This window comes from Saimiri boliviensis, chromosome 20 (genome assembly GCF_048565385.1).
Source record: "Saimiri boliviensis isolate mSaiBol1 chromosome 20, mSaiBol1.pri, whole genome shotgun sequence".
Taxonomy (NCBI): domain Eukaryota; kingdom Metazoa; phylum Chordata; class Mammalia; order Primates; family Cebidae; genus Saimiri; species Saimiri boliviensis.
This window is the reverse complement of record NC_133468.1, coordinates 12,970,173-12,995,329: the sequence shown is the minus strand read 5'-3', so window position 1 is coordinate 12,995,329 and position 25,157 is coordinate 12,970,173. Positions and strand designations below refer to the sequence as shown.

The 25,157-nt window shown below is 49.7% G+C and overlaps 2 protein-coding genes across 2 annotated transcripts in view; one reads left to right on the top strand and one right to left on the bottom strand.

The window, feature by feature from the left end:
- The window catches only part of KCNIP1 (potassium voltage-gated channel interacting protein 1), a 334,879-nt gene that overhangs the window by 5,651 nt on the left and 304,071 nt on the right, over positions 1-25,157 (top strand). The window lies entirely within an intron of this gene.
- KCNMB1 (potassium calcium-activated channel subfamily M regulatory beta subunit 1) lies at positions 12,811-24,063 on the bottom strand. Its single transcript, XM_003936165.4, has 4 exons — positions 23,689-24,063; positions 20,096-20,253; positions 18,545-18,716; positions 12,811-13,653 (listed from the first exon to the last, which is right to left on the bottom strand). Exons 2-4 carry the CDS (start codon positions 20,227-20,229, stop codon positions 13,384-13,386), a joined length of 576 nt encoding a protein of 191 aa, XP_003936214.1. The 5' UTR covers positions 20,230-20,253; positions 23,689-24,063; the 3' UTR covers positions 12,811-13,383.

The following is a 25,157-nucleotide window of genomic DNA, read 5'->3' as shown; positions in this document are numbered from 1 at the left end:
CTCACAGACTTCCTGGGGACTGCTGGCAGGAGTCAGAAGCTGTGCAGGCTCCATTCAGACTGGGGAGGTTTCAACTCATCTCCTTCTGCACACTGGGAACAAATGCTACCCCAGGCGCAGATGACAGAGCCAAAGTGAGCAGAAGGGAGGAATCCAATCCAGGAGAGCTTCTGGTGTCCTCCCAGCCACCGGTGAGGCTGCGGGGGTGGGGAAAGGGTTGGGGAAGATGAGATCTAGCTCAAGGACAAGGCTCTGGAGCCCTAACTCTCCCCTCCTGCCCCGCCTTTTGAAACAAAACCTCAGCTGCCCTGTCGGAGACACACTGTTCCTCTGGCCTCCTCCCACTGCTGTCCAAGATCCTCAAGAGACTGACCTTGGGCCTGGCCATGGACTCTGCCTTCAGGCAGGCCAGGCTAGAGAACCACTCTGCCTGCCACCACCAGCTGTGTGAGGTTGTTGTGTGATTTGAACACCACCCCCAGCCCAGACTCCCCTCTTTTAATTGGAGAGAATAATAATATCAATGGCACAGGACCGTTTTTTAATGGAATGATGAGACGAGTGAGGACGAGCAGCACACAAGCGAATGCCAGCTCTGCCCCTGCACAGCTCCCTCTTACATTTTGTGCCCTAGACACCTTCCTTCCTCATTCTAGCCTTGATCCCGGAGGTAGGGATTGCAATCACCATGTCAGCAGATAAGGAAACTGAGGTTTAGCTAAGCATGGTGGCTCCCTTGGAGAGTGGCAGAGCTGGGATTAGAACTCAGGTCCTGCTGGGGCCCAGACAAGGTGCATTCCTCTACACTCCTAGGGCTGGAGAAGTCACAGCTGCCTGCACTACTCCCCCGGCCTTGCCACCAGCACAGTCCTCCAGCTTCCCGCTAATTTTGTTGGTAGGTTTCCCTGCTGGGCCTTATCAGAGCAGCCACGTGTCTTGCAAAGGATTGTGACAAATTCCATAAAGTGTCATCGCCTGGGTTATGGGGAAAGGGAACACTCCAGAGGCCAAGGTCAGCAAGACAGCCATACCCATGCTTTCCCAGTGTCCCTATCACCTTTTGGGCAGGTGTGCACCTGCCAGACACTGAGTAGGCGCTGTCCCATGAGGGCCACTCCCCCATGGCTCTCCCTTCTTAAAGGGCAAGTGTGAAAAGTGGCCTTGTCTGTGGGAAAATATACAAAGTTTTGGACACTAGGCAGACTGGAATAGAGGTGTTGCAGCTGTTTACTAGAATTGTCTGGGAAAGCAGAGGCCTTCACACTGGGAACTTTGATATGTGTGAGATATTACAATGCCCTCTACCAAAAGGAGGATGCCACCTGTCCCATGAGAAAGTAAGCTTCAATGCCTCCCCTTGCTGGGAAAAGGAGTCCCCGCCATCTGAGTCCTGGCTCGCTCACTGTCCTGTCAGTGAGGGCTGAGCAGGCACTCAGGACATGTTACAACAGCCCCACTGTAGCCCTGGAACCTCTGAGTGTGGTGCCTTGTCACCAGAAGAAAGCTTGACTGTCCAGGGCTGCCGGGTCTCTGCCTATCATCTCTTCGTCTCCCAGCTGGAGCGTGCCAGGAGGGGCCTGTGCTCACCTTGGCCCTCCTCAGTCCAGTAGCCTTCATCCCAGTTGACTGGCCTCACCACCCTTGCCCCTCTGCAGCAGGCCCAGCACTCCCTGACCCATTTGAGTTATCCAGGTGCTCACTGGGGTCTCCATAGTTTCACAGCAGAGGGCAGAGAAGAAGGTGGGACCACCTGCCCCTCTCAGGGGCCTCCCGGTCTTTCTCCCGTATAACCCTGATACCATGCAGGAATAATTTGTTCGGGGCCGGTTATCCTGGCACTGCTGCACAGATATCCTATTAACTTCAGCACCACAGGGGAGCGGCTAGTTTGCTCCAAATTAAAAGTAGCTGGAAATGGGCCCCTCTGGCAGGCAGGAGAGTACAGGCTGCATCACCACAGTGCCGGGAGGAGGGGATCTAGTTACGTCGGCATCAGCTTTCTGAGGCCTGGGCCTCCTTTGTCATGCCACAGGGACCGTCGTCATCTTTCCAAGTCTTCTAAGGGTTACAGAATCTCCCCTAGGCCTCCTCTATCACCAGACCCAGGTCCCATATCCCTGAAAGCCATTGCTTCCCAAGGGTGGAAGTGATGACGTGAAGTTGCCGTGGAAGGAAGCAGGGTGTAGGGCAGGAAAGCATAGCTCTGGACGCAGACGGACCTGGGCTCCCAGCCCACCGTGGCCCTACAGGACAGCCTTGGGCAAGCCATTCCCCGTCTTGAGTCCTGTCCTTCCATAACTGGGCCGGTAATCTCCACTGCATGCGGCTACTGGAGATGGAATGAGATGGGACATGTGGCAGGCACAGGACCTGGCTCGTAAAAGCTGCCCAGCAAAAGTGAAGTTCCCCACCCTTCTCTTCTTGTATGATGCGACCTTGAATTTGTAGCCAAGGGACACAAGGCTGAGCCTCTGTGGGTCAAGTCCTCTTCCCGGCTCCAATCCAGATGTGCTGCTGTTCCAAAATTATCCCTCTGTCCCCAGTCACTCTTGATGACAAGCTCTGTAATTAAAAATGTGCCAACAACTGAAATGATCCTTCTTATCTAGTTGTTTATGTATTTATTGGCCATCCAGTCCCGTGAGAATAGGAACCCTGCAAACGCATTCACCAGGTGGGAATCGCCTAGAGTGAGTGACTCAGGCACCTGCAGCTGAGAATGTTGAATAAATGATGACCAAATGCTTTCCCTGCCTAGCAGCATTGGGCTCTGTGGCTGGAGTCCCTTTTTGAGGTCTGGTCTCAGTCAGTCTTGCTCTGGAGCCCGCCACTCCCCGTCTCCCTGTTTGAATTCTTGTGCTGGAGTTTGACAGCAGTGACCAGCCAGAGCGACCTGGATGAGACAATGGTCGGTGCAAACGAGACCAAAGGCCTGTTCCTGCCCCCATTCTGCTCTCCTCCTCTGCTAGGGAACTGCCCCTGGGTACAGGGCCATGCTGCCCATGCATCACAGCCGGCCAGGTGCCCCGGTGAGGTGGGGGTTCTTCCCCATTGTCCATCTGCACACCAACCAGAAGGGCAGGAGAGAGGGCCCCGATGAGAGGCAGGCAGCTGGGGAGAAGAGCCTTTGGGGAGAGGATCTGGAAATGAGGAAATTGCATAGGCCTCCTGGGTCAGCTGGAGGAAAGAGAAGCCAGGGCTCCTGAAAAAGACTCACCGGAAGTCATTGGCATCACCAATGACCACCCTCTGTACCACTCACAGATCTCCTGTCTATGCGCAGAGTAGAGTTTTTGTTGTTGTTGTTTTGTTGTTGTTGTTTTGTTTTGTCAGGATGAGGGTAGGAGGACCATGAACACAAAGCCAACCTTGGTCCTCTCTGGCTGAAGCCACCAAGAGTCCATTTTGTGTTCCTAGAGGTACAAAGAACATCCACTTTGGAGACAGACCTGGGTTTGAATCCAAATCCTCACACTTGCTTGCTGTCTTAGGCCATCAGGCTACTCATCAACCTGCTCGCTTAAAGTACCATACAGAGACACGGTGGCTTAGCAGCAACAGAAACGTATTTCTCGCAGTTCTGGAAGCTGGCAGTCTGAGATCAGGATGCCAGTACTGGGGAGTTCTGGTGGGGACTCTTCCTGGCTTACAGACAGTACCTCCTGCTGTATTCTCACCTGGAGGAAGGAGAGCAAGCTAGCTCTCTGGCCTCTTCTTACAGACAGATCCCACTGGAGAGGCTCTACCTTCATCACCTCGTCACCTCCCGGAGGACCCACCTTCAAATACCGTAATCTCAGGGTGAGGATTTCAACGCGTGAATTTGGAGGACAAGAGGCACAGACATTCAGCTCCCTGCACTGAGCAATTGGCTTCTTTCTCTGGGCCTCAGTTTCTCCATCTCTAAAATGAAAGAGCTGCTCATTGCAAAAGCCTCTTTCAGCTTTGGAATTTAAAGATTAAATAAAATTGCAGCACTGCTGGTGGCACGTGCAATGTGCCCAGCATTGCCTAAGCACTCCTTCTCCCGCTTTCATGTAGCACACGTGAGAACCCTAGCAGGGGGAGTGCTCTAATTGACCCCATTTACAGATATAAAGACTGAGCTTCAGAGAGGGGAAGGGCCTGGCTTGGAGTCACACAGCCAGCCTGGAGCATAGCCACAACTGGAAGCCTCGGCGGCCTGGCGCCAAGTCCTGGGTTTTCCCACCCTCCCCAGCCCATTCCCACTACACTTTTGCCATTTCTGAAGATCAGATCCAGAAGGCAGCAAAGGCAAAATGGATTCATTTCCAGTTTGGCCAAGAGGCAACACACACTCTTGTTTTAGAAGTCAAGATTTCAGGGCCTCCATTCTGGCTGAAGGAGTGTGATTGAGGAGAAGGCCCTCTGGGATCCAAGTGCCCCAGTGCATCCCCTAAACCATTACCCACAGGTCACCTTTCACAGTCAAACAACAAAACGTATCGGGCGAGCAGGCCCAGCAGCCAAGACTACAGGGAGGGGAGAAAAAAGAAGACACCACCCAGCCAGATGTTCCGTTGTATTTCTAGTCTGGCCAATTTTCATTTATTGCTGGAATGAGGTCAGCTGGAAGCTGAGGCAGAGAATTGGGCGAGAATCAGGTGTGGGATGTGATTCTGGGGCTTGTATCTGAGAGGCTGAGGTTAGCCTCTCCTAGTTTTCTTTCTACAATCTTTTGATTAACCCTGAGCCAGTTTGAGTGGCATTTTTCAAACCATCTGTGCTTGGCATGCCTGGCCAAGCCCAGGCTTGCTGCTCAGTATCTGCAGACATCAGCTTGGAGCCAGCTGTCCCCTGGAGCCTGCGATGTCTGTAAGCCATGGGGCATATTGGATTGCAGAAGGGTCTGCAGCATCCCTGTGCTGATTAATTCTGCCCATGCCTCACAAGTTCAGAAACAGCGGCTGTCATTTCAAACTCAACAGGCAACATGGGGGAATGACCATTGCCACCCTCTGTTGAGTGCTGCTTATTTGCTGGGGGCGTTACAAGGATCCCTATATTCAATCCAGCCTGTCTCTGTGAGTTGTTTCTATTCCACACCGGGGGCTTTGAGAGGCTGAATAACTTGCCAACATCACAAATACAGAACCGTGGTTTAAAAGGTCACTTCAATACTAATGTACCTTTGAATACTCCTGGTCAAATGTGTCAGCATCGTCACTGCTGTCATGGACTGAATAATGTCCCCTTAAAATGTCTGTGTCAAAGCCCTAACCCCTAATATGGCTATATTTGACAATAGGGCCTTGAAGCAGGTGATTAAGGTTAAACGAGGGCATAAGATTGAGATCTAATCCAACAGGACTGGTGTCCTTATAAGAAGGGGAAGAGGGCCGGGAGAGGGGGCTCATGCCTATAATCCCAGCACTTTGGGAGGCCACTTTGGGTGGATCACAAGGTCAAGAGATCGAGACCATCCTGGTCAACATGGTGAAACCCCGTCTCTACTAAAAATACAAAAATTAGCTGGGCATGGTGGCTGGCGCCTATAGTCCCAGCTACTCGGGAGGCTGAGGCAGGAGAATTGCCTGAACCCAGGAGGCGGAGGTTGCGGTGAGCTGAGATCGTGCCATTGCACTCCAGCCTGGGTAACAAGAGCAAAACTCTGTCTCAAAAAAAAAAAAAAAAAAAAGAGTGGGGAGAGATACCAGGAGCACACACAGAGGAAAGGCCATGTGAGGCAAGATGGCCAATGACAAGTCAGGAAGAGAAACGTTACCAGACACCAATCCAGCCCGAACCTTAATCTTGGACTTCCAGTGTCCAGAACTGTGGGATAATAGATTTTTGTCATTTAACTACCCAGTCTGTGGTATTCCGTTACAGCAGCCCAAGTGGACTAATGTAGCCCCATAGACAATTCTTGGCATAGCATCCTTTCCCATCTTTTTAATTGTGATAAATACAAATAAAATTAAATTTACTATTTTGACCATTTTTAAGTGCAGAGTTGGGGCATTACGTACATTCACATGTTGTGCAACCATCACCATCCATCCACCTCCAGAACATTTGTCATCTTGCAAAACCAAAATTCTGCACTGCAACCATTAAACACTTCCCCATTTCTGCCTCCCTCAGCCCCTGGCAACCACCACCCTACTTTCTGTCTCTATTAACTTGATGATTCCAAGTTCCTCATCTAAGTGAATCAGGAGCAGCGTGTGTCCTTTTGTGTCTGGCTTGTTTCTCTTAATGTAATACCTTTTATTTTTTTGAGACAGAGTCTTGCTCTGTCACCCAAGCTGTAGTGCAGTGGCGTCAACACAGCTCACTGCAGCTTCTGCCTCCTGGGCTCAAGCAATCCTCCCACCTCAGCCTCCAGAATAGCTGAGACTACAGGCACATGCCACCACCACACCCAACTAATTTTTTTATTTTTTGGAGAGACAAGGTTTCACTATGTTGCCCAGGCTGGTCTCAAACTCTGGGGTTCAAGTGATCAGCCCACCTTGTCCTCCCAAAGTGCTGGGATTACAAGCCACTGCACCTGGCCCACACTTAGTGTTATATCCTTAAGGTTCATTCCTATAATGGCCTACATCAGAATTCCCTTCCTTTTAAAGTCTGAAAAATATTCCATTGTACGTATACTACATTTTGCTTTTTATCCACTGATGGACCATTCCTATATTTTTAAAATAAAAAATGATTAATATATGATTATGATTCCCTGGCTGGAAACTGCCTCCGGTGGTTCCTTGACACGTTTCGAGTTAAATGCAGACTCCTCTCTGTGACCCGTTGGCTTTGCATGATCTCTCCTTTGCATTTCTGTCCTCCGCTTGCCTCCCTTTCCCCATGACCCTGCCCCAGGTGCCACCAGGCCACCTTGCTCTTGCTGGGACATGGAGCTCCTTCAGCCTCAGGGCCCTCCCAGTCTCCGTTCCCTCTCGGTCTGGGCTCTGGACTCTTTCCATGAAATCTCCCTGGGCTGTCTCCCTTAATTCATTCAAATCCCCTCCTGTCGGTGGTGGTTGCTCCCTCCTCACCCCCAAGACACATTGCCTAATGCTGCCTTGTTTTTCTACAGAGCACTTACTGTTCCTCCAATACTATTACACATATATTTGCTTGTTTTTAAATGTTTTAATGGAAATTGCCTATGTTTGAGGTATACAGTGTGATGTCTTGATACACACATACGTAGTGGGCTGATTATCCCAGTCAAGCTGATGAGCATACCCATCTTGTCTCTGTGTGTGGTGAGAATTATAACTCTTAGCAAGTTTCAAGTCTACGGTGCAGTCTTATGAACAACAGTCTCCTTGGCTGTGCACCACATCTCTAGAGCTCGCTCATTCTCCATAGTGGAAACTCTGTACCCTTTGGCCAACATCTCCCTGTTATGCATTTGTTTATGATCTAGCTCAGCCACTAGAGGTCCAGCTCTGTGGGGGCAGGGACTTTAGCCCAGCCTCGGCTTCTTCCCCAGCACCTGGGGCAGGGCTTTGCACCATCTGTCCTATTAACCTGACGATTCTAGGTTCCTCATGTAAACGAATTATGAACAGCATTTGTTCCTTTTGTGTCTGGCTTATTTCACTTAGTGTAATATCTTTTTTATTGCTAGGTACTAAGCACATAATAGGCCCTCATTGGGAGTTGAGAGGTCAAGTTGGCAGATGAGGAACCTGAGGCCCAGGGAAGAAAACCCGGCAAGCCAGAGGCAGAGCCAGCCCTTGAACCTGGGGCTCTGCACCCTCTTTCCATTCCCTACGGGCTCGGCACTGCATGCCCTTTAAAGGCATCAGTTCTGTATCCACCCTTCCCGCGTCCTCTGTCCATCCACACTTCCTCCTTAGCAAGGCCGCCCATTTTCTTGCATCCAGGACATGAGGGGTTAATTAAGATAGTCATCTGGCTTATCAGGTTACCATCCTAAGAATGGCCCTCCTCAGTTACTAAGCTGGTGGACCGTTTGGTTCATCTTTGACTTATTCTTGGCATGGGGAGAGGGGAACGGGCTGCTGGGAAAGACGCGATGGTGTTCACCATGCTCTGCTCCATTCAGCCAAGAGGCTCCTCTGGGAGGGCGTGAAGTGAGCAGTCACCATTGAAGGCATCTGGGGGCTGTGGATGCAGCTGGCTCCCCTGCCTGTGTTCCCCTCCAGCCCTTGAGGATGCAGAACCTCCTGGAAACATGACTTTTGGAGTTCACTGGATGCCAAATCCATTACCACTAAATTGCATGACCGTGGGAAGTCCAAGGAAGTCACTCCTTTGAGCCTAGCTTCCTTTTCTGTAAAATGTGTGCAATAATGCCATTATCACAGGTTTATTAAAGTAGTGCACTTGAAACTATTTCGTGCAGCGCTTGTGTCAGATTAAGGATTCAACAAATGATGGGGTGTTTTTGCTTTGATTTGGCATTGCTGTTTATAAGGGCTGAGCTTAAATCTCTCATTGCATCCTAGTCAAACCAGGGACCTCCCATGTCTCAGGAAATGGCTGGGTGACTGAAATCACTCATGTGGGCCAGAAAGGAGTCAGAGATGTTTTCAATGATCTCTTTGCCTTTCCTTTCTCTTCCTGGGATGCAAGTGTCATTGACAAAGAGTCTTATTCTAGGCAGATGAGACAGGAGAGCTCACCCTCCATTCATTGAACAAGCTCTTCATGTCCAGAAGCTTTAATATCTTCTGGGCCATCCAGCACTCCTGCCCCACTACTGGCCCACACTCTCCTACTGATGCAAAATAAGAAGGGGCAGTAAAACCTTGTCTTTGTATAGTCCACCCGGGAATCAACAGAAGGAGGTGGAGGAAGCCTAAGACCGGGATGTTGTGGCAGTCACTGCAGCCTGGGTCAGAGCCCCCTGAGGACACCTCCACCCCGGAGGGGAGAAGCTGGCTGGAACCACAAAGCCCCATGGGCAGGCAAACTCCGACCCTGCTTTGAGCAGCTGCTGTGCCTGCTGGCCTGCCTCACAGGGAGGACACCATGAAGTAGAAAGATAGCCGGCACAGGCTCCTCCAGGTTCATTATATCTGGGACTTTCAGTCTGTCCAAGGGAGCTTCTGAGAGTCTGAAGGTGGCCAGTATGTGACTGGAAGTCAAGGCTACATGGCACAGTGACCAGTGTGAGACTCCTCCAAATGTCCTCAGTGTAAGGGTGGGGAAACTGAGGCCAGAGCAAGGAACACCCTTGAATAAGTTCCCCTCAAAACAGAGCCTCCTCTGGCTGGTAGCTGGGGGCACAGGGATGAAGGGTAACCTGGCCCCTACTGGAAGTGGTGGCTACCCAGCAATTGATTCTTCATTGCCACACAGTCGGTGACTCATAGACTAAACCCAAGTAAGATCCCTCATCTCTTCCCTTCATTTCTGCACTCTCTGCCTCATGGCCTCACCTCTAAGGGAGACTCCCAAGTCTCTCTCTCTGGCCTTGGCTCTTTTCTTAAGCTCCAGGCCTACAGGTGACTCCTTGGCTGGATTGTGAACTTGTTGGGAGGGCAGGGGCTACATCTTAAGTTATTTAGGAATGTGAAGACTGGGCGCAGTGGCTCAAGCCTATAATCCCAGCACTTTGGGAGGCTGAGGTGGGTAGATCACTTGAGATCAGTAGTTCGAGACCACTCTGACCGTGGTGAAACCCTGTCTCTACTAAAAATATAAAATTAGCCTGGTATGGTGGCACATGCCTGTAATCCCAGCTACTTGGAAGGCTGAGGCAGGAGAATTGCTTGAATACAGGGAGGTGGAGGTTGCAGTGAGCTGCAATCATGCCATTGTACTCCGGACTGGGCAACAGGAGCCAAACTCCGTCTCAAAAAAAAAAAGAATGTCCAGCACCCAGCACAAAGCCTGGCATAGAGTGGGGGCTCACTAAATGAATGGATGGATGGAAGGAAGGAAGGAAGGAAGGAAGGAAGGATGGATGGATGGAAGGATGGATGGATGGATGGATGACGGGAGGGAGGACCACTAGACCCTTCTAGTTGAACGTCTTTCTCTAGCCCCTACTCAACCCTTGTAAAACCAAAGCATGCCCCTCTCTCCTTACTTTACCCTTTCTCTTTACTTGTCCCAGTCTTGAGCCTTGTCCTTTCCATCTGTCACTCCCTTTCCACTCTCAGAACCATTCCTGAAGTCTGAACCTTTCTAACCTCTCACCCGCTTTGCTGCAGCAGCCTGCAGACTTCATTTCTTTCCATTTCTTTCCTTTCTGACTCCTCCACATCATTCCAAAAAGATGGCCCATCCAACCCATTGACCCAGAAACTCTCCTTCTAGAAATCTGTTCTAAGCAAATCATCACAGATGTGCACACAGACTTTTATTTAGAGGTATTCATTATGGTATTACTGCATTATTTATAATAGTGAAAAACTGGAGGCAATCTTAGTTTCAATGGAAAAAAATGTGCTTTAAATAAATGTTGGCTCCTCTATCTGATGGGATAATATTAAACTGTTGAAAAATTATTTTAAGAACTCATTAATAACCTGCAGAAATGCTATTGATATTATATCAAGCAGGAAACCAGGAGAAAAAAAAAAACCCATATGCTCAATGGAGTCCCAGTCCATGGAAATAGATGTGTATGGAAAAGTAAAATAGAGAAGAAATAAGTGGAAATATTAGTGTGGGTTTTGAGCTGGGATTAAAGGTTAGTTTTTAAAATTCTTCTTAATCCTTCTCTGCCTTGTCTGAATTGTCTTCCATAAGCATCCATATTTAATCAGAAGCCACAAATGTATCATTCGCTAAATACACATCTTCAATTTTATAGTTCTCAATATGAGAAAGAATGAAAGTCCTGCTTTCACTGGCATACCACTGGCTGTTCGTGCTGTGTTGCAATACACCCCAAACTGCCAGACTGGTCACTCCCAGCCCTAACCCCACAGTTTCAGACCTCAGCCCACTTCCTATTTCTGTCCCCCCGTGACCAACCCCCCAACACACACATTCTCCTCCAGCCAAATTGGTCCCCACATGATTTCCAAACCAGTCTTCCGTTCTGTGTTCCTCAGCCCAACTCTCAAATGGTTCAGAAACACATATGCACGTGCACACACACACACACACAGAGACAGAGACAGGGAGAAAACAGAAATGTGATAAAATACTGATCACCACTGGTGAACCCAGGTGAAGGGCAGGCATTCTCACAATTTGCGTTGTAATTGGATATTTTTGCAAAATAAAAAGCTGGGGAAATAAAGAAGCAGTATAGTATAGTATTTAAAGGCATAAATTCTGCATGAAATTATCTTGTTTCAAATTTCCCACAGCCTGTTAGCTGGGAAGTAGTAACATTAGGCAAGGTACTTACTTTCTAAGACTCAGATTGTTCACCAGTAAAATGGGGATAATGAGAACCCTAGTGTATTTGTTTCCTATGTTTTCCCAGAGAATGGAATGTATGTGTGTAAAGGGCTTGGTGGAGAGTGCTACACACCCTTGATCATGAGCTGTTAGTATCAGTGCAAATATAGAAATCAATTTCTTAACCGTGACTCTGTTCATGATATTCTCCACCTCCATAAGCTGCTCATCCCTGGACAATTAAGTAAAGTGCTACAGCTTTGGGATCTTTGCTTGCATAGTTCTTTTTCTGCCACTAGCCCTGGAAACTGCCCCAATGCAGTGCCTGTCCTGCTGGTATCCATACCATGAGGTCCTGGCACAGAGCCTGGCAAGGGGGAAGAAGCCACATTAAATGCACCAGACCCCAAAGGAGAAACTCAAAGGGTTCAAGCTGTACTTTAAAGAAAATTCTTCTCATCAGGACCAAGTTTGCAATTTTGCTGATGCAGCCACTCTATTCCCACAGGCTTCCTTGAGATAAGGCATCACCTTGATAAATTAGCTGTGGATATAGGCATCTTGCAGTTGGCATGGAAAAGCAATTTAATTTCCAATTAAGTCTGATTTCTGGGCCAAGGGGTTTGCTTGGGAGGATTATTATGGCCAGGCCTATTGTTATCATGGGCCATGATTCTCCCATGAAATGAACTCTCAAGGAAGCAGATCCTTCAACCCTTGGAATGGTTCAGTGAGGCAGGAATATGGCCCCTGTGGATAGGACCATTTTCCCCCCAGGAATTAGGTTTATACAAGTAGAATCAAGAAAGTTCAAAGCAAAGATAGGCAGTCTGTTTGTGGTCAAAATTTTTAAGGCGAGGTACAGTTAGAAATTAAGTGAGAGGGGAGAGAGAGGGAGGGGAGGCAGCTGTCAATCAGGCCCAGAAGCAAGAGAGGCAGGAAGCTGCTAGTGAGGAAAAGGTGATGGGAGAGAGTTCTCTGAGCCCTAGCAGAAAAGAATCTGAATTAGCGGTGGAAGGAGATAGGCTTGCTTGAAGAGAGAACAGATATTTGTGAAGCATCTTTTATGCACTGCGCTGAGCACTTCACATTCATGATTGATGATTCAATGCACCCTGTAAAACAAAGGTCATGAGGCTCATTTTCCAATTGAGGAAACTGAGATTCAGGAAAATTAAATAAACTGCCCAAAGTCATAAACAAGACAGATTCAAACTCTTGCTTTCCTGGGCTTTTCTCCCTGCAGGCTCCCGCTCAAAGACAAATACAAAAATGTCATTTAGGGCCATAAGGGTAATGCCATACTCTGTCCCCAGACCCACTTCCATCTTTTTCTGTGAGGAGGACACACCCTTTCAACTTTTCCAAAATGGCATCTACCGTTGTTTTCCTGATTAAAAACAAACAAGATAAAACACAACCTTCCTATAATCAAGAATTTAAAAAAGCACCAAAATTAAAAAGGGAAATAAGGAAGAAAACAGAAATCAAGCACCAGCCCGCCGCTGATATTTTGATAAGTTCTGGTGTATTTCCGTACAACTGATTGCTGTTTTGCATGTATTCATTAATATTGGAATTAAAAATATATATGATACTTCATATCCTAGAAAATAGCAATACTGTAAATGTGTTCTTGAAATGGGAGTTGCTGTTTTTCTTATTAGAGAATTCAAACCAAGATCTGAGGTTCGCTGAGGACAGCTTCCGGGGGAGCATGGATAGTCCTTTGAGTCAACAGGGAGAGCACAGACACGGAGGTGACAATCATCGTTCTCTGTGGGGCACACAGTGATGCAGCAGAAAACAGGGATGAGTCAGTTGAGTGGGGACAGGTAATAGAGAGCTATAACTGGCTGGCCTGATGGCCTCCAAGGCACTGGGGAGCCATTGTACATTCTTGAGCAGGAAATGATTTCACAAAGGGAGGTATCAAAGATCAGTCCTGCAACAGAAGACAGGGTGGATTGGGGTGGAAGAATGAGAGGGCAGGTGGAGAAGGCATGGGTCTGCAAGTGGGGAGCAGCCCTGGGGGTCCAGCTAGTGCCCTGTGGCCTGACAAGGGGTATGGCACGGATGGCTCTACTTCTGGGCTGCCAGGATGGACAGGTACTGGTTGCTTTTCACCATGGCGATAATGAGGAGGCCACCGGTCAGCAGGAAGGTGGGCCAGAAGAGGGAGAAGAGGAGGGTCTGGGGCCCATAGAGGCGCTGGTACACGACGCTGGTCTCATTCTCCAGAGTGGTTGAGAAGCAGTAGAAGACCTGCTTCGCTTGGAAGTTGGCTCTGACCTTCTCCACGTTGGCCCGGGCCGTCGGGTAGTTGTCTAGGCTGTCTGGGATGTACGAGCACTGTGGGGAGAAGCAAGAGCACGTGGGCTTGGAAATTCCCATTTCTTAGAAGCCAAGGGCTTGATATGGAGTAAGGAAAAAGACCAGCTTTGTAGTCGGGCCCCTGGACTGGAGTCAGGACTTCTGTCTAAAGCTTGGCAGGCCTTGCGTTGTGCAGGCCTAGAGAGCACACTCTCATTTGTATGGTGTGTGTGGATGGGAGTGCTGGAGCAGATTGGGATACAGGCTGCACACCTGGGCACAGGTCCTGCCTTGGAGTCCTGGCTCTGGTTGGATTGCCTGTAGCGTCTTTGGCAAATTGCTCACTCTTTCAGAGTCCTGATAGCTTCATCACTTAAATGGGTGAATAGAAATATTAGTTGCAAAGGATATTATTAAAGAAGAACTTCAAACAGAGCTATCTAAGGAAACCAGGGAGGGACACAGGCCACGTGGGCTGTGTTTTTGAATTAGAGATCACATGCTCAATTGCCTACAGGGCTCATGCAGGTATTGCCAGCGAGTGAAGCAGGCAAAGCAGTAAGATGACAGGTGCCCTCCGACACTTGCCTTGGTGCCAGGAAGAATTGTCAGGGAGTGGCAGGGCCTGACGATAGGGAGAGAGCCAGCTGTCTCCAGACAGCCAGTCAGCACTCCCTCCAGACAACGGATGCTAGGCCATCCAGAAGATCTATAATAGCCAGACCTCCAACGTGTCAAGAGAAGTCATAAACCAGATCAGACCTGTAATCCCAACATTTTGGGAGGCTGAGGGGGAAGGATCCCTTGAACCCAGGTGTTCCAGACCAGCCTAGGCAATATAACGAGACTTCATCTCTACAAAGAAAGTTAAAAACTATCCAGGTTGGCGTGGTGGTGCACACCAGTAGTCCCAGCTACACTGGAGGCTGAGATGGGAGGATCACTTGAACCCAGGAGTTGGAGGTTGCAGTGAGCTCTGACCTCGAAACTGCACTCCAGGTCAGGCAACAAAGCGAGAGCCCCATCTCAAAAAAAAAAAAGTAAAATATTAGCTAAATTTAAAATTGAAAACCTTTGCAGTCTCAACCCACGTACAGCAAACAAAATACACTGGCAAGCCGGTATTTGACACTGGGATCTAAAGGAAAGAAAGGATGCATTGAAAAGAGTTTAGTGCCAGCAGAACATGACACACATTTAATTCTCACATTCATCACTGTTATGAGAAATCTTCTGCCCTGTCAGATGAGGCCAGCTGGAAAGTGCTGCAAAGCAGGCATAAAGCGGAGACCCTGGTTTTACCTCTGTTCTGTGGTGCCCCCATCTGCAGTGGAACACCTGCCGAGCCCCTACAGCCCCAGTGCCCACCCACTCTGCCTCACTGAGGGTGGGCCCAGGAATGTGTGATTCCTTCATGCACTTAATTTTGCTCTAGGGAAATCATGTCCAACATCAAAATGCTATCAGCACCATGCCTGGTCAAAACTGAGACCCAAAGGGTAGGTGTTGAGCCAGATACTCCCCAGGCCTCAGCCACTCCCTGGGTTTATATGAGGCCCCACCCTGGAAGCTGCCTGCTCTGAGGGCATTCAGTCCAGTGGCACAGGGAAGGGTTGCACTGTGATTCTCACAGCCTGGGAGATGGGGGTGCTGTGCTCAGATATAGGGCCCCAGCCAGCCAGGGGGCAGCTGAGGCTGGGGAGAGGCTGGCTCCTGAGGAATCTGGCATTCAGAACTGTTACGCACTGCCAAGTCCACAGTACATACAATCCAGCGTCCTGAGCTGAGGATAAGGGAGCCTGGCCCGAGTCTCTCCAATGCCTCTGGCTGTGATCTTGGCTAACCTAGCTCCTTAAGCAACAGTGTGGCTAGGGAGTCAGACAGGCCTGAGTTCTGAGCCACGTGACCTTGGCCACTGCCACAACCTCTCTGGGCCTTGTAAAATGAGTTCGTGAGGCTGTCTGCCTAGGAGAACTGTCATGGAGATGAAATGGGATGATACATGTAAAGTACTGAGCACAGAACCCAGCACACGATAAGAACGCAAAAAAGTGGAAGATGCTATTATTATTAATAATAATATGTTTGGACTTATCTATGGAATTGCAACAACAGCTCCTTCTTTACCTTCTTAAAAAGAGGTCTGTGGATGAGCTCTGAAGTGGAGGCTTCTGCCCATTCTGGGCCTACTCAGGGTTCCTCTGGAACTTTTATGCTAGACCTGTTTGGGAAGACACTGGGCGGGAATTCACGCTTCACAGCCAACCCCTAAAGCCCGGGCCTGGCTGCATCCTTTCTCTCCTGTCCTGGGTCCAGCTAAGCCTGAGTTATCGGAATGATCTGAAACCACCCAGCTTTTTCCCAAGCCCTGCAGTGTAAGGTCCTCAGGACAGACAATGGCAGGGGATTTAGAACTCACCTGCTCTAGACTAAGACTCGGGAAAAGCTGAGGGCAGACTGTGGCCCCTAACTTCAGTTGGGGGGTGGGATGAGAGCCTTCTTGGCCTTCCACAATGATTCCAGAAGACACGCACTAGCCTGGAGCCCCAGCTCCTTGAACCCCTGCTCCTTGAACCCCTGTGCTGGACACAGGTGGAAGGAGCAGCTGGCCCACAACCCAGCTACTTGGCAAAAACACACAGGGCATTTCCACTGCTACCTCCCAGCCCCTGCAGCCTGCTATCAGCGCCATGCCTGGTCAAGCCTGGGTGGCAGAGGAGAGGACAGTGGTGGCTCCAGCACCATCCTTCCTTCACATTTTGCGGAGCTCATTCAGGAGATGCCCCTCTGAGCTGGCAATCTCAGGACCAGGGAGGCAGCCTGAAAACCAGCCTGCTCCCGGCCCATAGCACACCCAGAGAATGCCACTGGTTATTGAAAATGTATTTCCTGCTCTTGGGATAATTCAAGGGTTACTGAACGCCAAAGAAGAGACAGGTATGGGTAGGAGCTACCCGCAGTGGCCCTGGGACCTCTCTCCACCAGGAGAGGCCAAGTCACGCTAGCAATGACTGAGCACCTGACCATCCTCCACTGCCCAGACCCATTTCTCCTTGACCTTCAGCACTCTCAAGGTCCCACGGCCTCCACGCCTCACCCCAGGCACCCTGCCCCTTCCCATCCCATCAGCCATCAAATCCTGACTGTCGGCATCTCCCCTGCTGCAGGCCCACACCTTGGTCCTGGGTGCTTGCTGTGGTCTTGGCCCCTCTGGCTAGTAACTGGACCCCACACCTGTAAGCTCCATCTTCCCGGTCCAACTCGGATTACGCCCTAAGAACTTTCATTGCCCACAGCCATAATTTCCAACCATAAAATCACCTTGGGAGCTCCACAAATGCATCTCTGATCAGAGATTCTGCCTTGACAGTCTAGCGTTGGACTCTAGTTTTGTTTTTTTTAGACTCTTACATGGTTCTAATGTATAGCCAAAGTTGACATATCTTGAGACATACACACTCGCATGTTAATTCCATGCTGTGATGATCAAAGGCCTCTGGGAACAGACCTTAGTCTGCCCTGGCAGCCCTTTCCAGCTGCACACAGTCATCACGGGTCATTTTCTGTAGTCAGCCCTCTGATCCCTGCCTCCCTAGCTGTTCCCTCTGCCATGCCTCATCCTAGACATACTTTCTACATGCATCCCCCTTCTCTACGCCTTGCATCCTGTGCCTGCCTGATGCTAACAGCCTAAGCCAGCCAGGTGCGGTGGCTCACGCCTGTAATCTCAGTACTTTGGGAGGCCAAGGCTGGTGGATCATGAGGTCAGGCGTTCGAGACCAGCCTGGCCAACATAGTGAAACCCCGTCTCTACTAAAAATACAAAAACTTAGCTGTGCATGGTGGTGGGCTCCTGTAATCCCAGCTACTTGGGAGGCTGAGGCAGGAGAATCGCTTGAACCCAGGAGGCGGAGGTTGCAGTGAGCTGAGATGGCGCCATTGCACTCCGGCCCAGACAATAGTGCAAGACTCCGTCTCAAAAAAAAAAAAAAAAAAAAAAAGAAAAAAAGAAAAGAAAAGAGAAAGAGAAAGCCTAACCCAAGAGCCTTTCTGATACTCCCATTATTGTCAGCTGGAAAACATATCCCTCCTCTAAGCCCTGTAACTTCCTCTGTTTTTCTCCATGGTGCCAATCCCTCCCTGCTAGGCACTGTTCATGCACGGGCTCTCTCCCTTGAGTCCTATAGGCTTCACACAAGAGGTAAAGCTCAAGGGCTGTTGAATACATAAATGAGAGAAGGAAGGAAGGAAGGGAGGGAGGGAGGGAGGAAGGAAGAAAAAAAGAAAAAAGAAATAAAAGAAGGAAGAAAGAAAGGGAAAAAGAACGAAAGCAAGAAGGGAGGAAAAGAGCGGGCCAGGTGATGGCTTTAGGAAAGGATGTGGTGGTGAGTTTTGCTTTTTGGAGGGGGAGGATGGGTAAACCATCTAAATGTTTGTTTATGGAGGTGACTCCAGCCCTGGGTCCCTGATTTCCTGGGGAGTTGCAGGGATTCCACTTTGGGGGGCTGGCCCTGGTCCTGGTCCCTCATTTGACTAAGGTTGTAGAATGAAGGTAGTAACACTAATCACTGCTTCTGCCTGAGTGCCCACTCTCCTTCCAGAATCGAGCGTGGCACTTTATTTACAGCGTCTCTGAATTGCTAACAGCACTTCAAGGTGCATTGTTAGTATCCCACATTACAAGGGTAGAAACTGAGGCAGTGAGGGCTAAGTGGCCTGCCTAGGTTTGCACAGCCAGTTAGCGGCAGATTCAAACCCAGGTCTGTGTGACTCCAACACAGAACAGCTAGGGCTGGCTCAATCTCATTCCAGCTGTGAGACCTGGCCAAGTGTGTTGATCTATCTCAGCCTCGGGGACAGGGTCATTAGGGACAGGCTCACACACCTGACAGGGATAAGGGGATGTGTCCCCATCCCCCCAGTTCAGTACCTGCTGGTTCTGGTCCGGCGTGTCCTCCGTGTGGTACAGCACAGCCCACCTGCCTGCAGCTGACACGTTGACCCACAGGCATGGGTATTGGGGCACCTTCTTGCCCTTCAGCTCTTCCTGGTCCCTGATGTTGGTCTCAATCAGGTGGCACATGGATTCCTCGGTCCATATGCTGAGGAGACCACACACATGCACACATACACATCTCGAAACTGAGTGACACACAGAACACCTATTTGAATCCCTGATCCCCTGGGAGCCTTTAAAGGGATCCAGGGCTGGGCTCCTCAGCTTGTCTTAAGCATCTAGCAATAAAAGCACATGACCCCAGAGTCCCTGGACACAGGGAGGAATTGTAGAAGCTGGTTGGGGTCTTGGACATTATCTGTATAAATTGTTCTCAACCCTGGCTGCTTGCCCCCAAACCTGGGGAGCTTTTAAAAAGATTTGCATGTCCAAGCCACACCCGAGAGCAAGTGAATCAGAATGCCTCCGGTGGCTGGGTCCAGGCCCTGGTGTTTTCCTCAAAGCTCCCTGATGTGATTCTGACAAACAGCCAAACCTGAGACTCTCTTATCCACATTGTCTTGTCTTGCAGAGGCAGAAGAGAAACTCAGAATGGTCAAGTGGCTTTGCTGAGGCCATGCAGGACCTGAAGCCAGGTCTGAGTGGCTTCGAGAGCTGTGTTCTTTCCCCTAAAAGGAGCAGACAGATGGAGGAGGGGCTTGATTTGAGCCAGGATGGGAAAGATGGTGGGCACTGTCCCTAAATGGTGCCTCACCAGTCCAGCCTGGAATCGCTCCAGTGTTGTGAAGAGTGAGGTTGCAGCAGGCCCTGGAGAGGCTAACAGGCTCATCAACATATTAGTAAATCAACCGTGATTCATCTCCCGTGTACCCTGCGGGAGACCCATTGCCACTCAGGAGGGGGCTGTCAGCTGCTGAAACATGCCCAGAGCACAGGTTTGAGACTTGTCCATAGGACAGGCTGAGAGAACTGACTGTGTTTGTTCCAATAAAACATTAATTAGGAATTCACAGCTCTTCCTTAAATCTCGAGTGGTTGCTATATCAGGGAGCAAGGGCATGGACCCTTCTCTGAGACTCCTGAGCAGAGCGGCAGGGAAGCAGATGCTCGCTCAATGCAGATACATCAGAAAACCTCAAACATGAACTGGTATGCTCAGTGAGGCAAGGAGCTCCCCCTCTTTTGAGGTATTCATCCAGGTGGCTGGATGCCCACCTGACAGGGAGGCTTCAGAGGGGAGAGAGCTACGCAGCTGAGCTGTGAACGTCTGCAATTCTCTGATTCTGCCTGGGATCAAATTCGCACTGGAGTGTTTGCTCTGATTCTTTGCTGTTTCTTATGAGAAGGGCATCATGTGTCTGTTGCCACCAGGTCCTAGAATCTCAGCCCAGTGGGGCTCAGTTCATCCTACCTTCCCTGCTCTTGAACCCTGGAATCTAAGAATGAGCATTGTCTTGACCCTGCTGCCTGGAGTGAGTGTCAAGGAGAGGGGAGGGGGGTGGGCAGGCCAGGAGAGCTCCGTACCTTTTCTGGTAGAGGGGCAGCACCGTCGTGACCAGGATGTAGTAGGTGATGACGGCACACACCACCATGGCGACGCCCAGGCAAAGGGCTCGTGTCTCTCCCCGCTTCTGGGCCATTACCAGCTTCTTCACCATATCCACTGGGGGCAGTGATCATTTCTAGGTCCACAGAAGCAAACAGAAGTGAGATCAGCCCAGTTCACAGGTGATCCACAGAAAGAGAGGACAGGTAAGAAGGGAGGGTACTCAACTATTAATACCATTCTTGTTTATATTCGGAGCTTTGCAACTTCCAGTGGGCTTGCTTTTTGGACCCCATGTAAACTTTCCCTGTGCAATTGAGAGGCAATTGCAGATGTAGAGTCTGTGGCTCAGAGAGGTAAAGTGACTTGCCCTAGGTCACACAGTGTGTAATAGGCTCCGTAATATGCACCCGCCCCCCACCAAGGTGTCCATGTTCTAGTCTCTGGGATCCATCAAGGTTACTTTATATGACAATGACTTTGCAGAAGTGATTAAGATAAAGGATCATGGTGGGGAGACAATCTTGGATTATCCATGTAGATCCTACATGTGATCCCAGGGGCCCGAATAAGAGGGAAGTAAAGGGATATTAAACATAAAAGAGAAGGCTAGGGTGATATGGCCAGGGAGACAGCGATTAGAGTGATGTGACCACAAGCCAAGGAGTGCTGGCAGCCATCAGAAGCTGGCGGGGGCAAGGAACAATGGCTCATCCTCTACAGCCACTATAAGGAGTGCAGCCTGTGGACACCTTGGTGATTTTGGACTTCTGGTGAAATTTCTGTTTTTGGGGACCATCAGGTTTATGGTCATTTGCTACAATGGCCATAGGTCCCACGTGGTGAGCCACCAGCCCAGGTGCATCATCCATGCACCTCCTTCCATGACACTTATCTCACAGGAAAACTTGGAGCATTTCTGCCCAGGAACAGTTCTATGGCAGGGCCGGTTGGGCCAGGGAGCAGGCAGAGAAAGGAGAGGAGGGCTCCAATAGGCAGCTGCAGGTTGTCAGGGAGAGATAGGAAGTTGCCTATATTCCGGAACGCTCCTTACTACAGGCAAAGAAGGAAGAGCAAAGGCATCGTGGTGGCCTCAGCGACCGCGTTCTTATTTCAGGGCTTTGTCCCACACCTGGGACAAAGCGGAATGGGCACCTTGCTGCTGGTGGCTTGCTTTCTCTCCAACTTCTTTAGGCGGCATGTCCTTGTTTTTCCCCCGGACATTGACCCCACCCCAATGCTATCGAAGACGCCACCCTCCCGTGCTAGGCCCTAATCACTTCCCCAGGAGTGTGAACCTTGACAAAGCCTTCAAGAAACAGCCCCTCAATCTATGTCGTCTGGAGCCTCAGAGATGCCCAACTGTGGCTCCCATGTGATTTACCATGCATTCCGCAAGCTGTCTTAGAGCCTTCTGGTAAATTTATTTGCTGTTGTTTTTATTTGTTTAAGGTAACCAGAGTCCATTTCTACCAAAAATATCAGGGCCATGAGACCTATTCACTGTAATCCTCCATTTTAGGGGCAATTTTAGCTAGGTATCAGGGAGGACTTTATTCTCGTTGCCAAGTCCCTAAAGTAATAAACGTATTATTATTATTATTATTATTATTATTATTATTAATTAGTCAATGTCCGGGAGACAGGCATTAGTCCTAAGTGCTCTATTTTCTGCTCGGGCATCTCTTAACTACTGGACTGTTTGAAATATTCTGTCAGAGATTTCTGACCCCCTCCTCCCAGCCAGGCTGCCCCCATACCTGGGCATCCCCACTAAAGGGAAAAGTCCAGGGTCAGGCACCATGGATACCCATCATACCTTCCCAGTGAGCTGGTCCACCTCCCCTATTGATTGACAGAGGTGACATCCAATGACAACTGGCACCAGGAGGTGAGTTTCCCCTACATTCTAATGAGACATTATAAAAGCACAAGCAAGCAGAAATCGCCCTCGACAAAGAGAGGCGTTTAGTGCAACCCCTTTTTATTCTTTTCTTTCTGTTCTGTGGTCTTGTGGGAATGGGAGAGCCCGCACCTTTTTCTACCTGGTGTCAGTTGAAAAAGCCCCTCCATGAATCCACAGGTAAAGCAACAGAATCACCTGGAGATACGCTAAAAACCCCAACAGCCCGCTTCCCCAGGACCTTCAAGAGTCACTGGCACTTGGCCCCACCCCAGGGACTGTGAGACATCAATTATTTGAAGCCAGTGGGAAATCCCATTTTGGAAACATAGGGCTGAGTGCCCACAGCAAGGCCATTTATCTCCTGGGGGAGTTGGAGCGTACCTGTGGGGACTTCCTGTGCTGTGACAGCTCCTTGCTGCTTAATCAGTCCCCCAACTCTCAGGGCCACTGCCTCCTTTTCTGTGTGACTTCTAGTGCCCTCCCAGTCCCCTGGGCACTCCTGAGGCTGGTGAAGGCAGAAACCTGGTTTTTCCCATTTCAGGAGCTCAGAAGAAAAGGAAAGGAGAGGCTTCCCTGTTACAGAAAAGTCTGAAAAGTTGGCTTATTCGGGTCTGACCTGTCTCTAATGCTCTGATGAGACTATCGCCTGCACTGACTGAACGGGTTTGTAGAGTCAGGATAAATCCGCTTAAGACCATATGTGGGGTTCACTGTAGATAAGACTTCAGTGAGAAGGTAGCATTCAGCATCCAAAGGGAGAACCTTTGGCGAGAGGAAGGATGGGAACTGTCAATATCCCCTAAGGGACAGAAAGAACAGGAAGTGTATTTCAGCTATCGTAGAAGGGATTTCAGTTAGACTCTAAGAAGAACTTCCCAGTTTTGAGTGTTTCTAAATATCTCTGAACTTCCAGGCGATATCTTCCCATTTAGAAAGGTCACTTGAGGTCTGGGATAGATTCAGGAAAGACGGAGAAGGACAAAGGAAGGCAGGATGTTGGAGTGTCCTGGGTGAGAGCTGGGTGGACATCCTTTTCCTTAGAAAGACAAGAAATAGAGTACATTGTTTAACAGTTTGGTGGGGTGTGGACAGGGCGATTCTGGGGTCATCAGACATGGAATCAAACCCTGGCTTTGCCATTTAGCAACCGTATGACTGTGAAATGACAATAATAGTACTTGCCTCAGAGAGCTCAGCTAAAGATCAAATGCCATATAGAGTATCAGGCGTGTATCACAGCGCCTAGCCCCAAATCAGCCCTCAGTAAATATTAGCTATTATTGCTAACAAAGGAAACCCCAAAGGTTTGGAGCAGACATCTGGACCAGTCTTGGTGAATCTCTTTTTTGTCCCACCTCTTTACTGGTGACAAGTGCCAGGACTGGTCTTAATCTCCAGGCTGCAGCCTTCTGGCCACCCTGAGAACTGGGATTTGGAGGATCAGGGCACCTACTACCAGTGTAACCTGGCCACTGTGCCACCCTCCCTGCTGGCCGTCAGACCACACCACAGGCCCTCCATCCAGAAGGACAGGCCTGAGAAAAAGAGAGTCCTCACCACCTGCCTCCCTCCCTGCCTCACAGCAGGCTGCTTTCCCCACAGTCTCCCTCCAGCCCCCAGTCTTGGGAGAAACCACTTCCCAAGTGCTCCAGACGTGGTACTCACAGTCTCCCCGGTGCCCTGTGGGTCTTCAGAAGCAGATGGTTTCTCTCTGCCTGGCCCCCACCTCTCACCCCAAAAGACGCCACAGAGCTCCAGCAGGAAGTTTGGCCTCCCCGCCCATCTCCAGGGAAGCAGCCTGTGGTCCCCATCTGGGGCAAGCCTCCATGCCCAAACATGGTCAAGTCTGAGCACACAGCCTGGAGGCACAGATTCGGAGAGCAGGTACCCAGCCCTGAGCAGGGCAGCTGCTAACCAGGCCCTGCACCTCCGTCTTCCCCGAGTCTCATGGGAAGCAGATTCCAAACGACAGACAGCAAGACTGAGAAATTATGAAAGATCAGCCTGGTATATTTGGAAATATTTCTTCTTTCCTCTGTCTCTGTGGGCTGGCAAAGATGCCAGAAATAGGAAATGATTTTCCTTTTGTTGGCATGAGCAAGGGTGGAGTTGAGCTGGAGGGGTTGGGCTTGTCACCAGTCCCTGACATATCCATGCTGGAGCAGCTAAACCTCCCTGCCTTCGACACTTACGTGCTGTGTGACACTGAGCAAGCTATGGCACTTCTCTGGGCTTCGGCTTTCTTTTATGTTTTTTGTTTTTCCCCCAAACTTATCATTAAAGGATCTCAGTTTTCTCACCTGTGTTACTGGCATTTTTAAAACTTATTTTGCTTTAGGGTAGTGATGAGGGTTAGAGATGGTGGGCATTTATGGCAAAGGGAGAGAACCTGCCTTTTAAGGACCAGCCAAGCTGAAGCGGGGAGTAGTGAGAGCTCCATGACTGCTTCCAACCAAGTCCAGGGACAGCCTGCTCACTAGCCCCTCTCCCACCCCCACAGAGACTGTGAAAGTACAGAGATTTGTTCCTAGCAATAAGACAAGTAGACGTCAGTATTTGCAGGCAAAACCATGCTTTTAGATCTCGATTTCTTCATCTGTAAAGTGGATGTAAGGATTAAAAGTCAGCAACAAAGCGCAGGCGCGGTGGCCCACAATTGTAATCCCAGCACTTTGGGATGCCAAGGTGGATGAATTGCTCAAGGCCAGGAGTTTGAGACCAAGCTGGGCAACATAACGAAACCGCATCCCTTCTAAAAATACAAAAATTAGCAGGGTGTGGTGGTACCTGCAGTCCCAGTTACCAGGGAGGCTGAAGTATGAGAATTGCTTGAACCCGGGAGGTGGAGGTTGCAGTGAGTCAAGATTGCGACATTGCACTCCAGCCTGGGCAACTGAGCGAGACCCTGTCTCAACATATATATCATGTATCAGCAACAAAAACAATCCCAGGGCTTTCCTATCAGGCATGATGCTAGAAGGCAGCATATTTCTACCCTTCACTCGACCCAAGGATCCAATAATCTGAAACTGAGGCTTGGAGGCTTGAAGTCACTGGTTCAGCCCTAGGGACCAGAAATAGGTTTAAAGCTGGCCCTTCCAGATTGCACAGCTCGGTCTGTCTCTGCTGACCCT

What these genes read in the sequence shown, in the direction of transcription:
- KCNMB1 (XM_003936165.4), bottom strand. Translation starts at nt 20,229, where the DNA reads ATGGTGAAGAAGCTGGTAATGGCCCAGAAGCGGGGAGAGACACGAGCC. An exon ending in CTGCCCCTCTACCAGAAAAG is followed by an intron (nt 18,717 to 20,095) that starts GTACGGAGCTCT and finishes TGGTCTCCTCAG; the next exon opens with CATATGGACCGAGGAATCCA. An exon ending in CGCCGGACCAGAACCAGCAG is followed by an intron (nt 13,654 to 18,544) that starts GTACTGAACTGG and finishes TTCTCCCCACAG; the next exon opens with TGCTCGTACATCCCAGACAG.